This window comes from Haemaphysalis longicornis, unplaced genomic scaffold (assembly GCF_048455015.1).
Source record: "Haemaphysalis longicornis isolate Haplotype H1 unplaced genomic scaffold, Haemaphysalis longicornis Haplotype H1 scaffold_2, whole genome shotgun sequence".
Taxonomy (NCBI): Eukaryota; Metazoa; Arthropoda; class Arachnida; order Ixodida; family Ixodidae; genus Haemaphysalis; species Haemaphysalis longicornis.
Window position 1 is genome coordinate 20,278,767 of NW_027526295.1, and position 14,959 is coordinate 20,293,725.

General features: G+C 46.6%; 1 protein-coding gene across 1 annotated transcript; it reads right to left on the minus strand.

Annotated features, from left to right (window-relative positions):
• Positions 1-1,226: 1,226 nt before the first annotated feature.
• On the minus strand, positions 1,227-12,727 carry LOC144167858 (uncharacterized). The gene is made up of 2 exons (XM_077697010.1): positions 11,560-12,727; positions 1,227-1,333 (listed from the first exon to the last, which is right to left on the minus strand). The coding sequence occupies exons 1-2, from the start codon at positions 12,725-12,727 to the stop codon at positions 1,227-1,229; spliced, it is 1,275 nt and encodes a 424-aa protein (XP_077553136.1).
• Between the last annotated feature and the right edge of the window lie 2,232 nt (positions 12,728-14,959).

The window sequence follows — 14,959 nt, forward strand, 5'->3', positions numbered from 1 at the left end:
GAGTACCGGCGGCGAATCCCTACCGGATGAACAGCAACTTTCCCGCTTCCAACGCCAGATCAAGCCATTATCACTTCTTCAGAGGGCTTTAAGGAGATATTTTCGACCGCGTCTGCCACTTCTAAGCGCGCGCACATGAACGGTTGTTGGGTTATGCGTGCGCAGGTTTGTACTGGAAAATACTGGGAGAAAGAGTGGGTGGGCGTGCACGCGCAGCTATAGGTTCCATGCCCGTACTGATGGATGGCATGTCCTCTGTGCTATTGCCAGGCTTAAACGCGAACTTTAAACGGCCAAATGGGACCTGTCCGGAGTCCTTACTGGTATAGCAGATTGCGTTTGTGTGTTACACAAACAGTAAGATGCTTATGACGAGGGGGGGGGGGGGCACAGGCAGCTTCATGTTTGCCCTCAAGAACAAAGCTTGGATCCTTCAGCTGATGGGAAATGTGCTCCTTTACAAATCACAATAAACGTGCTTGGTTTCGTGCACTCCGTCGACTTCGTCCAGATTTGCAGGTAATCCTTCTTGACAGAGTGAAAGGGCACTAATTTCTCAAGGAGGTTCCACCCAACCACCTGTTTGGTAAATTAGGCAATCAGCTTAGTAAATATACATTTCTTTATTTTAGTTATTTATTGGTAGCTGAAGGACCCTTTTGGGGGCATAACATGAGGGCTGGGCAGGAAAAAAGGCATTCAAAATACAGTGCAAAGGTGTAAACAATAAGGGTTAGAAATCAGAACACAATTCTTCTATTGCAGACCTAAAGCAACTGCTATCGGTAATAACGGCAATGTTGGCAGGAAGATTCTTCCAGTCTTGTGATTTATGAACAAAAAATGTGCTCCATACCACCCTGTAGATGCGGTTAGAAAGCAAAGCTGTAAACGGCACCCACAACGATTACTTATGCGACATCACTTAAATTCACTCACGTCGCTCGACAAAGACTCAATCCTGAGAAAAGTGAGATGCACTTAACCACACCCTTTATTACTTCAAAAAGATATTCATTGTAAGGTTCAATCAATGCATGATGCATGATGCATGGTGTTTGGTTGAGTTGTATTGGTGCATTTCATTGGTGGAAACTCTTTTTTTAAAAAATAAAGGAAGCTGAAACCCGGTGTTTGACGATCTCACTTCTCCGTCTCTGCCGCTGCGGACGGAGGCGACGAGATCGGCGGCAGAGACAAAGGGAGAGGAAGAGGACGAAATACTTCTATTCAGACTCCTGAACCACCCAGAGTGCGGCCCCGGGGAGTAGTTCCTGCTTCCCTTGAGCCCATATGAAGTTCGCGCCGCCAGTTCTCCGCAGACCATCTGAAGCTGGGTAGGCAGAGGGGGGCTGGAAAGCCGCAGATTCCATTGTATTTGTTGCGTAGTTGACGGAAAAAGAGGAGGGTGCTCAGGGCTAAAGTCGCACACCTACATAATGTGGCGGAGGGTTCCTACACCTGAGCAAAATTTAAATTCAGAGTCGTAGCGATTTGGGTGCATTAAGTGAAGACGCGTCGTGTGTGGGAAGGAGCAGGATTGTATGAGCCGCAGGGTAGTTTGTTGTTCTCTGGAAAGGTCAGAGTAAGGCGAAGGTAGGGTCTGTCTCTGAAGGCGATAATGCTCGGTAATTTCCCTGAACAAGACAAGCGGGCGACTGTCCTCGTGCAGCTCCATAGCACGGGGGCTAAAAGCGCAGGCTTGTTGGTGGGCGTATTCGTTGGCCTCCATGGAAGCCTGAGTGAGTGTCCAGATGAGGTGAATGCAACCGTTTGGGGAGTGGTTTTTTAGCATACGCAGTGCAAGCCGGGACACCCAATTCGACTAGTAATTCCGTTAGGCTCGTTCGAAATCGGTCACTACCTTCCGAACCCCCGGTTGAGTGAGAGCGGAGGCGATGGCTGCCTCTTCTGCTGCCGTCATGTTTTGGGCCTTGACTGAGGCACACGCAAGGAGGTTGGTTCTGGAGGTATCCAAGACGCTGGCGTACTGCTGCCCTCAACGTTTGGAGGCGTCTTTATAAATACCTACATAATCTGCATGGAAGGTGGTCTTCAGCGCTTGAACCCGTACTTGCTGGCGGCCCTCGTCGTGTGAGGGGTTTATATTTCTAAGCAAAGGCCGCATCTTTAGTTCTTGTCGCCAAGAGTCCGGGAGTACATCAAGCGGAGTGACATTCTGGGCTGCTCAGCCAATATGGAGAAGAATGCGGCGACCCGGCGCAGTTCTGCTCATTCGGAGCTTCTGGTTAGAAAGATGGCCCTCTATCAGCTCTTCCACCGTGTTGTGGAGCCGCGTGCTAAGCAGCCTCTCTGTGGAAGCACTCATGGGATACCAAGGGCCTGCTAAACCGCGTTTTTATACATAATATAACGCATCTTTATGTCCTCCTTGCCGAGAAGAATACAGAAAGTTGCCGTAAGCGATTCACGAGGGGACAAAAGCTTGAAATAATGGAAAGGTGTCGGATTCCTTGAGGCCTCGCTTTTTGGTGTCAACTCGCCTGATCATGTGTATGATTTCATTGATGCTGTTTGAGGCGCTGCAACGATACGCCACTCTTGGTGTTGGCCTGGAGATGTAGGCCCAGGATCTTGATGCTGGGACTTGGGGGGTGACCTGGCCATCAAGCAGTATTTGAATGTGTTTCTTGATGTATCGTTTGCAGTGCGGGCGGATGATAAGGAGCTGTGATTTATCACGTGAACAGTTGAGGCCACAAGCTTTAACACACTGGCGTACTAGAAGTGAGGTGCCATGCGTTGGTGTAACGTTCCTTTAATTTTTCAAACTCCTAGCACACGCGCAAGGCGCGCACAGGGCCGCTAGACGTGCCGTTGGCGGAGCGCACAGCGGCGCGAAAGTTGGCGTGACAATATCACGTGGCATTCCGCAAGAATGCAGAGGGTAAACACGTAGATTTGCTTGGTGAGTGGACCACCTGCCTTCCCCGTCTCCGCGTGGGCTCGTAGCTAAATCGGTAAGACAATGGGATCCCGCTTTGTTACTCGGTTAGTTACAGGTTCGATTCCTGGCGGGGCCTGTAAATTCTTTTGTTCGTTCGCGTGAGTTTTCTGTTGACACCAATGGTCGCGAAAGAACCCTTGGGAGGGTAGAGGTAAAAAGCTTTGCTTTAAAAATGAACCCTGAAAAGTTGTAGTGTTGACTAGTTGTGGGTAAACAGCGTAACAGTTACTGTCGCGAGAGGCTCTACGGGCGGGTATGATTAAAGCCGGATTCAGACTGTTGCCGCAACTATCGCAATAACTTTAGAGAAATGACGCCATTTCACGTCTCAGCCAACCTAACCGCGTGACACGCTGTTTTTTTTTTACGTCAAAAGATCACGATATGGGCTTTGCGTCCGTTATGTGAGCATAGCATAACTGATTGTTTTGGGGTAAAGAATAAAAGAACCGGTGACAAAGAGACAGGCATGCTATCAATCGAGAGAAGGTGAGAGGAGGGAGGCGAAGTAGCGATTTCAGTGCCGAAACGCTTGAGTGATACCCATAGTCTGAAAGGATGAATCTGGTTGCGCAGTTTTCAATGGATTCAGTCGCATTTCAGAGGTTGGATTGGTGCGGGTCGTAGATGGTGTTGCCGCAATCAAGTCTTGAAAGTAGGAGTGTTTTGTATGCGGGTAGTTTAGCAGGTGATGGTGGCAAGGAAAGGTTGCGACGTAAATAGCCGAGGACACGATTTTCTGCGTTAGTAACATGACTGATATGGTTAGACCAGGTTAAATTATGAGTAAGGTGGATCTCTAAGTACTTAACGGACGTAGAGGAGGGTACTGTGGTATTATTAGAATGACGGTGACGATAGATGGCTAAGTGACATGAGCCAATTCTTCCACACTCTTGAACAGCGAGGAAATCCTTTTGAAGGGCAGTTTCATCTGACGAATCAGTTATTTGCCGATAAACAACACAATCATCCGCAAAGACGTGCATACTACAAGAAGCAACGTCGGGTAGGTCATTCATATAAGCTAACAAAGGGAGGGGCACCGGCAGGGTGCCTTGGGGGGCACACGAAAGAAATGGGGGCAGTGAGGGTGCGTTCAAGTTGGCATAAACAAACTGTTGGCGATTTCAAGAAAACTTTATATGCAGTTTAATGTAGACGACCCTAACTGGAGGAGAGACAGCTGAAGTATTTGTCGAGAATGAGTACTTTATCAAAGGCTTTCTCGAATAGTAAAAGAGGGTGTCGATTGGAATGTTGACTTTAACATGCCAATGCAGGTCGTGAAGAAATAAAGCAAGTTGAGTGTCGCAAGTGTGGCCTTTGCGGAAACCACGTTAGTTGGGATTGAAAATGTTGGCTGACGATAGAACAATTTGCAACATGAGAGTAAATATTATGTTCCATGATTTTAAAGAATAAACTCGTTATAAAGATTGGAGGGTAACCAAGAGGGGATTATTGGTTTCTTTTATTGAGGACAGGGGTGTTTTTGCCGATTATCCAAATAGAAAACTTCTCGTGTCCAAGGGTTGTTGAAATATCAGGGAGAAGATTATTGACGATCCTTATTTCGTATTGTTGAGAAGTTTTGCATTAACACATTGGATCCCAGTGGAGGAAGAATTACACAGTGAGTCTATACCTTAACAATACCAGCAGGGCTATAAGTAATGCTGGTATCGGAAGGATGTCAAACATCTGGCATATCAGTAAAGCCGCTGCCAGGCTTGCTAGTCAATACCGAACAGAAAGCTGTATTTAAAGGGCTGGTGAAGAGCTTTTCAAAAAAAATTTGTTGGGGGCATTACTTTAAGGTTTTCTTGACGCTGAATTCGAAAAACGTGTTTATTTTATGTATAAATACACCCAAGCCATCTTTTTTCGTCAAAATAAACGACGCCTGCCCGGCGGCGCGGTCAGAGCGCTGGCTGCCTTTCAGGATTGGCCGGCTGCAGATGACGTCATATTCGGAAATGCCGGCGCTGCCGTGACTGCTCGGCCTGAAGATCTCATCGATATCATTCTGTTCCCGTTCAGATACGGGCCCGAAGGACCTCTGGTGAATGGAGGGTTCACACAATCTTTCCTTAGAATATGAGAGCCTGAAGGAAGTATAAGCGCAACAAGTTCGCTCGCGGCGAGCTTGAGAAAGAGGTTCTCCCCCGACGACTCATGGCCGACTTATGCTTCTCGGGTGCAGGGAAGTTGTGCAGATATTGGTTCGCCGCTTTTACCACCAGCGCTAGTCACGACTCCTGGCACATTTTTTTGACACATCATCATCCCCTTCTTCGCATGTGCGACTTTGTTTTTGCATTCGGGCAGGCGGTACAACAAGCTGTGTGCAGCGGCCTGCGATGCGTACAAGCAGCAGCTAGCGAACGGCCGGTCACTACGTCGCGCGGAGGTGCTGGTGCCGGGTCGCTGCGCGGCCGGTCAGCGGAACGTGTCAGTGCTGCACAAACGCAGTTTTAGAATAGGAGAACCGAACTGTTGTGGTCACCCGAAATGTAGCGGAACCAAAACGCAACACACTTGTCGCCGACGAACTTTAGAAAAACACCTTCCCGAACAGCTCCAGCCAGCTTCGGTTGCACGGATCGCCTCGGAGGTTGGGAACTTTATGCTTAGCACCGAGACCGATATTTGGTCACTGCTACCTCTACAATCGCGAATGACTATCCTTAAAACAGTTTTTCACCGCACTATCATCCCATTTCTCGCGTGCGAACCTTATTTTCACGTTGATAGTCATTCTAGCCATCGGTGCTATGTTCATTCTTGCGCGCAGGTAACGCCATCCGTCGGCCTCTCGCCGCATCTCGTGCTCGGGCAGGTTGCTGCCGACGACGCGCTGCGCGACCGGTCGGCGCTCCGCATCGCGATACAAATTCGACCACCTCTTTCAAAATCACCTTGGATAACAATCCCTAGCACAATTTTTCACCACACTATTCATCCACTCACTCGCACGTTCACTTGCTTTTGGCGACGGCCTTGATTCTGGCCGGCAGCGAAGAGCGGTCGCTGCCGCGGCATGCGTGGTGCGTGCGAGCCGTTTCGTGCGCCGTACGGGAATGCACGACCGGCGAGTGTGCGGAGCGCTTCCGCGCGCAGAAAATGCTTGCTTGATTTCTTCTTAAAATCTAGCTACTCAGCTCAGTTTCCGTCACAGCCAACAACGTCGATCGGCAAAACGAGCAAGAAGTTCACGAAGCCCTGAGCGCTGCGGTCCCACGAATTTTTTAATCCCCTTATAATAATGGGTCAGGAACTAGGGGTACCTGCATATTTGTTCGAGCCAGTCTCTTCGCGTATGAAGCACAGAGCACCCGACGACACGGCCGGCCCTGCGACTACTCGTGAAGGCAATGTAGTAGCCACGGGCGCTCGGGTAGGAAATCTCTGGTATCTAGGAGTCGCTTTAGGGAAGCACACAGCAGCATTACGGTTGAAAATCGACGCGGTAGCAACTCTACACAATTGAGATTAATAAAGGGCACATTTCACGTCTGCTTAATTCGGAACTTCGTTGAGAAAACTGGGCCACAGCGAAGCGGCGGCGCACGCCGCTGGCCGTCTTCCGAATATGACGCTACTTCCGGTCGCTGCCTCTCGGTTTCTCGCTCTTCCGGCGGCACAGCCGCGAGCGGTGGGCGGGGCGTCGGGTCAACTTTATCGACGAATATCTCAGTCCCCAAGCGAGATATGAAGAAATTTTTTTTACAGTCATAAACTATGCAACATACTAATTGTAAAAAACAAACATTTACCCACTTTCAAAACCACTTCACCAGCCCTTTAAGATATCGTATACTTAGCATCGGGGAAGGGTATCCGGAGCTATCGAGCAAATGCTAATGTTAGACGGTTCTGGGTTTAAATTCTTGCGAATTCATTTCAGGTTTCTTTGTAGCATTGACAGCAATTTGTTAGAGCAGAACTTCTGCTTATTTTCTGCAATTAGCGTGTATTAGTCTTTAGCAGCAGCGTAGTGCTTCTGTCAGGCAGACTTCCGTCTAGTACATCTTGCGGAATAGCACAAGCGCTTTTTCTTTGCATTAAGGCGTTTTAAAGCGAAGTTAAACCAAGTACAGCACAGACGCTCAGTTATTGTGGTAGTTGATAAACAAAGAACTGGCAGCATCTTCACTCCGTGGATGATGACGAGGGTGCGCAGTACGGGGACTCGAAATGACATCCAAGTTGCAACCCGAGTGACATCTCATTTGCGTCCCGTCCGTCATTCGATCTGAGCCGCCAGTTGCACGTTGATTATTCTTTAAATGGAACAGCAACTTACAGCTCAAATCGAATTTTGCTTGATTTTTGCTTGATGGTGGTGGGCGCATCGATGGACGCGGACGGACATTGGGACGTCCTAAGGTACTCCGTACCGTTACACGCGACGGAGTAAGCAGTTTGACTCTCGGGAACTAACCCACGGTCGTAGCCCAGTGGGTAAGACGACTGACACTAACTTTGTCTGGCCTGTCAGGTACAGGTTCGCATCCTACCGGTGCCTGTGTGATTTTTTTCCGATTGTAAACGCTATGCGCACGGACGCTGAATGACATTGTGCAGTCCTAAGGTACTCCGCACCTAAAATTGACTAAGCGGTGCATTTCATCCTTGACTATTTCCCAGTTGTATCCAGCAGATGGGGTGGAAAAAGTGTTCGCAAAGTTGTCAGTGAGAACATTAAGATATCGGTACATGTTCTGATAATTGCCACGATTGTAAAGGGTGAAAGGTTTCTTTTTTGTTTTTGGTTACTTGAAGGCCGCACTGAAAAGTTGCGTATAAGACTTCGTGGCCCCTAAGCCCTTGGAGATAACAAGGAGGTGAAACACGGTCAGGATCCGTGGTAATTAAACCGGGATTATTGGCTGAATGATCAGTAACTCGCATTGGATTCGTGACAATTTCCGACAACCCAAAAGTAGACACGTTTCAACAAACTGAGGTGCAATGGGATTAGATCATACCATAGGGGCGGGGTCTGATCTGTCGATTGAAGGAAAATTAAAATCGCCAAATAGTAAAATGAGGGCGTTCTAGTGAGTACCTTTCATTGCGAACAAGGCGTCATGAAACAAAGCCGCAAAAGAGCTGTCGCTATTAGGAGCGCGATAGCACACATAAATCAGCACGGGTGGAAAACAGGTATTGCAACAACTCCAGAACATTTTCAATGATGTTGATCATATAACTGCGCTGCATCGCAGCTGGCGATTAGTTGCTATTCCCCCGCCACCATCGCACGTGCACATTACTGGCTCGATCCTTACGTAATATGTCAAAATCTTTAAGCGAGATAAGCACTTCAGTATCGCGTACAGACGGGTTTAGCCAAGTTTCGGTGACTATTTGATAAAGCATAGGTCGTATAATTCGATAGGTCCTACACGGAATCACGCTTTTCAATTGGGGTACGTATTGTTAGTGAACAGGAATAATATCGGGGAATGACTGGGTGGCGAAGACGAGTTTTAAGGTTTATCTGGTTGCTATAACGTCAATGCCACAACAGTTGCGGCAGTGATAACATTACTGCAAAGATATTTATTTATTTTTATTTATTTATTTAATACATACTGCAGACCACAGTTGTGGTCCTGGCAGGACGAGCACTTGAATAGCACAATACATAAAGAGCATAAGGGACAAAAAAAAAAATGAAACGGCGGACATTGCATTGCCAATCCGAGACACAAACAACAACAACAATAACAAAAAAAACGGGGCTATACAGTATCTAATAAGTATGGCTCAGCAATGGAATTCCATTCAGCCACGGTACGCGGGAAAAAAGAAAATTTGTAAGTATCAGTATGCGCTTGGTATGGTGTTAGCGATCTAGGGTGATGGTGCCGCGTGTGTCTTGTGGTCAGGGCGGATGTATACAGAGAGGGGTCGATAGCCAATTCATGGTTAATAAGTGAGCAGAGGAAATCAAGACGAAGTTTTTGTCTTCTTAACTGAAGCGTGGGAATGTTATTGGCAATCATTAATTCAGAGGGAGAATCCATGCGACGAAATTTTGAAAAAATGAACCTAACAGCTTTCCTCTGAATCTTTTCCAATTTATCAATGTTATTTTTGGTATACGGGTCCCATACTACAGCAGCATACTCAAGTTTTGGTCTAACGTATGAATGGTAGCAAAGAAGTTTAACACTTGGAGGCGAATTACGAAGTTTGTGTCTCAAGAAACACAGTTTTCGAAAAGCGGAGGAGCAGATGTTGTCTATGTGCAAGTTCCAGGAAAAATTATTAGTGAACGTTACGCCTAAGTATTTGAAGCTGTTGACTTGGTTCACCGCGCACGATCACAGTGTGTACTGAAATTCGAATGGAGATTTTTTACGCGTTATGCGGAGGGAAACAGTTTTCTCTGCGTTGACAACCATGCCCCATTCCCTGCACCAACTGTATATATTGTCCAGGTTTGTGTTAAGTTCTATTTGATCTTGCATGCTGGAGATTTCACGGAATAAAATACAGTCATCTGCAAACAGCCGGACATGAGTGGTGGGTGTAACTACAGTGACGATATCATTGATGTATAAAAGGAAAAGCAACGGCCCCAGAACACTACCTTGAGGCACTCCGGATGTGACAGGAAGACAGCTCGAAGCATGACCATCAATCAAAACATACTGCTATCTATTCATCAAATACCTAGACACCCACGCTACCAAAATTTCCGGAAGATTTATATTTTTTAATTTTTGAATTAATTTGTCATGAGGAACTTTGTCAAATGCTTTGCTAAGATCAAGAAAAATTGTGTCTACCTGAACATTATTATCAAGGGCCTTTGCAAACTCGTCTGTGACGGTGACCAGTTGAGTCACAGTCGAATAGCCTTTCCTAAAACCATGTTGGAAGCTTGTTAGAATCGAGTGTCTTTCAAGGAATTCAAGAATACGGTTGGCTATGATATGTTCAATTGATTTGCAGCATGTTGAAGTTAAAGATATAGGACGGTAATTATCCGGAATTAATCGTTCCCCTTTTTTAAAGATAGGGATGACTCTAGCTATCCTCCAGTCACGTGGTAGTGTTGCAGTTAACAAGGACGCTTGGAATATTACAACAAGAAATTTGGCGATGCATTAGGCATAACGCCGAAGAAACACATTCGGAAGGTCATCAGGACCGGAGCATTTTTTTGCTTTCAAGTTTAAAAGCATTGAAACCAAACCAAAATAAGAAATGAAATTCGCTTCACACGGTTCAAACAAAAACATTTCTGGCACACATATTGCTGAATTGCCAAACACGCTCTGAAAATAAATGTTGAAGTGATTTGCGATGTCACGGCGATTTGTAACTGTGCGCCCTTTGACAGAAATTGACATCACTGGCTTTTTGTTATCGGATAGATAACTCCAGAACTTTGTTGGGTCACTTTTAATGAAGTTTGGCATTAACGTTTTAAAGTAATAGTCTTTGGATTGTTGCACTTCACTTGCCAGGCTTCTTTGTAGCTTTTGGATCACATTTCGCTGGGCATGCCTCTTTTTCAATCGTTTAATTTTCCGCTTTAGATGGATGATACTGCGCGTCATCCAAGGTGTGCGTTTGTTCATTTTTTTACGTTTGGTCGGTACAAAGTTGGTGATACAGAATCGGCAAACTTCCAAAAAGCGATCCCAAAGAGCGCATGCGTCATTGACATCATCGCTGAAGTCAACTAAGGCCGCTTCCATATGTTCAATCACGCAAGCATCGTTTGCTCTAGAATAATCTTTAAAAGTTTGAACGGACGTTTTTTTATAACAAACGAATTTCAGTAGCGGAATAGATACGCTGACAAGGCTATGATCCGATAACCTTTGTTCTATCAATACAGTATGCTCAGAAAAGTCGCGATTCACAAACACCAAGTCTAAAATAGAGCTCGACTGTCCTTGTACACGAGTAGGTTGTTTAACTAGTTGAATTAGGTCGTGTGTGAGCATGATGTTAAAAATAGTATTCTCATTTTTGCTAGGCTGCGTACAAGTTTGCAACCGTTCCCAGTCGATGGTGGGCAAATTGAAATCACCTATCAAAAATATTTTTTTATTAAGATACAGGGACATATGTTCTTGCAACGTGATTAGATAATCTGGAGCTGAGTCTGGAGGCCTGTAGCACGCGTACAAAATAAACCTATGGCCCCAGCACGTAATCTGTAGGCATAAACATTCAAGATTGCTTATATTGGCTAGAATCTTAGCCTCTAATGGCGGCTTTACTAGGACGGCTACGCCCCTCCTCTGGTGGCCCTGTCTTTGCGAAATACGTTGTAATGGGGCGGGAAAACTTCATCACCAATTTCGCTTCTCAACCAAGTTTCAGTTATTACGGCTATGTGCGGATCATGTTGCAATAATTGAATTTCCAGTGAATCCATCTTATTAATCACACTACGTGCATTTATATTTAGTAGCCTTAGTTGTTTTTCATTCACCACATTTTTTATGTTTGAGCAAGACGATGTGATCCTCGCAGTGAGTGGATCGGCGGAGCGTACAGTTGAGACACTGGCATGCCTTTCAATTAGCTCTGTAATTGCCCTTGGCTTCGCGTACTTGGGCGGCTTGACTCTGCGATTTCGTTTTTTTGGACAGGACCTTTGTCGTTTTTCTCGTCATCCCAGACATACGCCTTTTTGTTTATGTATAATTTATCAAAAATGAGCGAAGTTTTGTCTCCGTTATCGCGGTTTTCCTTAGAACTTTGCCAGAGCTTCCTTCTCAACTCTTTCAGTCTTTTTGAAAAATCCTCGCCTATCGAATAATTGGTGCCTTTTAATTTGATTCCTTTTTTCAAAATGGCAACTTTGTCCCTTGAATCCAGCAGCTTGAAAATTACTGGCCTTACTTTTCCGGACGATGGCCTTCCCAGCCTATGAATGCGCTCTATACCCACTGGATCCAAATCAAGAATGCCTTTGACTATCTTTTGGTTTACAGCATGCTCCAGCGTGTCGCTACTTTCGTCCTCAGCTTCAGGGAGTCCGTAAATGATAAGGTTAGACCTTCTGCTACGATTCTCGAGGTCGTCTAGCTTGTTTTCAAGGGTTTGAATTGTAGTAGACAAGGAAGCAATCTGTTCCTGGCATGAGGAGACCTTGGTTTCAAGTACTGTTAAGGCATCAAGTTTCCTTTCAATATCTCCAAGCCGCTTTTCTTTGATTTCTTTAATATCATTAGCGATCTCGTTGAGTTGTTTCGCTATTTTAGCCAGGTCTGGACCAGGGTTGGTCTCAATATCCCCTCCTAGCAAGAGTATCTTCCGGCACAACGAAGCAACGTCATACAGCAGGCAACAAATCTCTGAACAGAAAAGCCGTGGGCACGGCAGCACCACTACAAAAGGGTCGCTAGAGCAAAAGCACTTTCCATAATGCTTTCTCACCTGTACAATAAACAGGAACGGGTTAGCAGCGGCCCGCATGTTCGTGGTGCCACCGTGCCCAGTGATCGTGCCTTGAGCAGGGTTTCCTTTTATAGCCGAGTAGACGGGTGTCGTCATCCGCAGCTCCATCACGTGTCGTTCTGCGCGCGCAGTGGACGAGTGACGGGGCAGCACGGTCCATGACAGCCCTTCCAAGTGGTACGGCACGAGGCAGTCGGTCCTATCTTGGTCATGCGCCGTGGGATCGGCATTGCACTTGCCACGACGCGTGGCGTTGACGTTATGCAGGAGGCCAAATACCTGTACAATAAACAGGAACGGGTTAGCAGCGGTCCGCATGTTCGTGGTGCCACCGTGCCCATAACGGTATTATAATCAGTTTTTGCAGTAAGGCGAAATGTAATCGTTATTCGGTTAGCAAATTGATCAATTTTTAGATTCCTAAATAAAATTTGTTCAGACAAGAACGAAATAATTTCTTGAGGAATTACTTTCCGAATACACACCATAGCGCCCCCGAGAAAGAGTTGAGCCTAAAACGAGGCCCCATCGCTGAGAATCAAATGGGGTCATGTCAGTGGTAGACTTGTCCGCTGCGGCCTGTGAGCGTCTGTGCGTGTAACAATGAAGAAATCGCTTGGAAAGGACATATACAAAGCACCCTTGAACTGGAAATTTTCTCGTCGCGAGCAAAGCTGTGTGATTACATAAACCAGCAGCGAAGCGTTCAGGTTTGTGTTATGTCATTTATGCGGCCGTTTTACTTTCGATACGCCAGTCCAGCTTTGATCCCGGCTATTTTATTCACCTGCATGTCTGACCTTGAGATTCTCCCCCTCCCCCAAACAGTATCGTGTAATTTTTTTTCAAGCACTGCGTGGCATCCTTGATGGCATTGCGCTCCACTTGCAAAAGGATTCCAACTTTCTGATTGATTTCATTGATTGTAGGGTTTAACGCGCCGACGCAACTCAGGCGATCAGGCGCGCCGTAGTGGAGGGCTCCGGATTAATTTTGACCACCTGGGGATCTTTAACGTGCGCCGAAATCTCGAATACACGAGCGTTTCTGCTTTTCGCCTCCATAAGAAAAGCGGCCGCCGAGGCCGGGAATCGAACCCGCGACCTCGTGCTCAGCAGCGCAACGCCTTAGCCACTGAGCCACCGCGGCGGGTGATTCCAACTTTCTAGTCCTGGTTTACATGCAACAGAGTTTTCATACAAAGTTCATTCAGAGTACCTGAAATTCCTTTAGGACACCCAAACCTGCCTTGACTTTCAACAATCCTTGTAGGGGTCTGCTCCGGATCGTGCACAGCAAGGTAATGCCAGCACCAATCTGTCTCTGATGCCACTCGGAATGAACATAATAGGCGATGAAAAGCAAAAAGTGATCCGCTCTTTCAGAAAACGTAACTGACAAGAATAAATTAGAAAAAAATGCCTTGCAATCGCTATTTTGAAGTACACAATATTGTACATAGTCTGTAAGTACTTCCGCGTAACATTAGTGAGGGGAAATTTGTTTTCCTCTGTAAGAATTGAAAGTTTTTATGCATGGTGCAAAAACCTTTTATTACAATTTCCCCTCGTGGCATGTGTGGCTACCAGCCTGTCCGATTGCGTGCACCTGCAGTGTAAGGAGCACGTTAAGATGTAGAGCAGTACGCACTGCTTCGCATTCGTCCTTCCTTCGAAAGGGGGAGAGAACGTATGTGAACTCTACGCTCACACCTAATTGGCTGTGACGCGAACAGCTCAACCCGCGCTTCACGTGCACGGAGAACCCGCAGTGCGCACTCGTTCGCTTTCGCACTCAGGCTACGAAGCAATCGCACCAAACGATCACCGAGCATCACCGACGTTCACGATAATGATTTCGTCGCGAACCGTTGATATGACTCCATCTCAAGCCAGTCGCCTTGAGTGCGAGGTTAGGTGTGTACTGGGAAGTGAGCCAATCACACAAAAGACGGTCCTTGACAGGAAATGGCGTTGTGTTTCGTTCCCGTGTGGAACGGAAACTCGGGGACTTCAACATAACCTATCAGGGGCGGTATTCTGGTAACTTTCCCTTTTGAAACCGTCCCTTTCGCGCACCTTTCATCGTGACGTACTTCCGGTTAAGCAGTGGGCCTTTGATTCAAATACCGTAACTGTTCTTGCAAACACATTTTAAAGAACTGAAACCGTATCAGAGTATCTTTTATGTGTTTATTGTTCCGCGAGTGAACCAACAATAGGGCGACGAAAAATCGTTTGCTCCAAATCGTCTGCTCCGGGTACCCACGGCTCACAGCTCCGCCGTGCTTGGATGGCGTCACATCCGGTGTTCGCTTTTAGCCAATCAGGGCTCGCTCAAAAGGGACACTTTTGAAAGGGACGCAAAAGGGACAAAACACGAGAATACCACCCCAGGTGTCAGTGCCCCTTCCTAGTTTGACGCAAGGTGCTCCTAAAGGTTGCTCCTAAAGATGTATTCCAAGTGTTCTGGCGTTGTCATCGCACCGCTAATAACCCGTTGCTGCATCCGGAAAGGCCGACTCGAGCCGAGCTCTGTCGCCTCCGACAT

Coding starts and splice junctions, on each gene's coding strand:
- LOC144167858 (XM_077697010.1), bottom strand. CDS start 12,727: ATGCGGACCGCTGCTAACCCGTTCCTGTTTATTGTACAGGTATTTGGC. Junction 1,334..11,559: donor CGCAGAGTCAAGCCGCCCAA/GTACGCGAAGCC, acceptor CTGCCTACCCAG/CTTCAGATGGTCTGCGGAGA.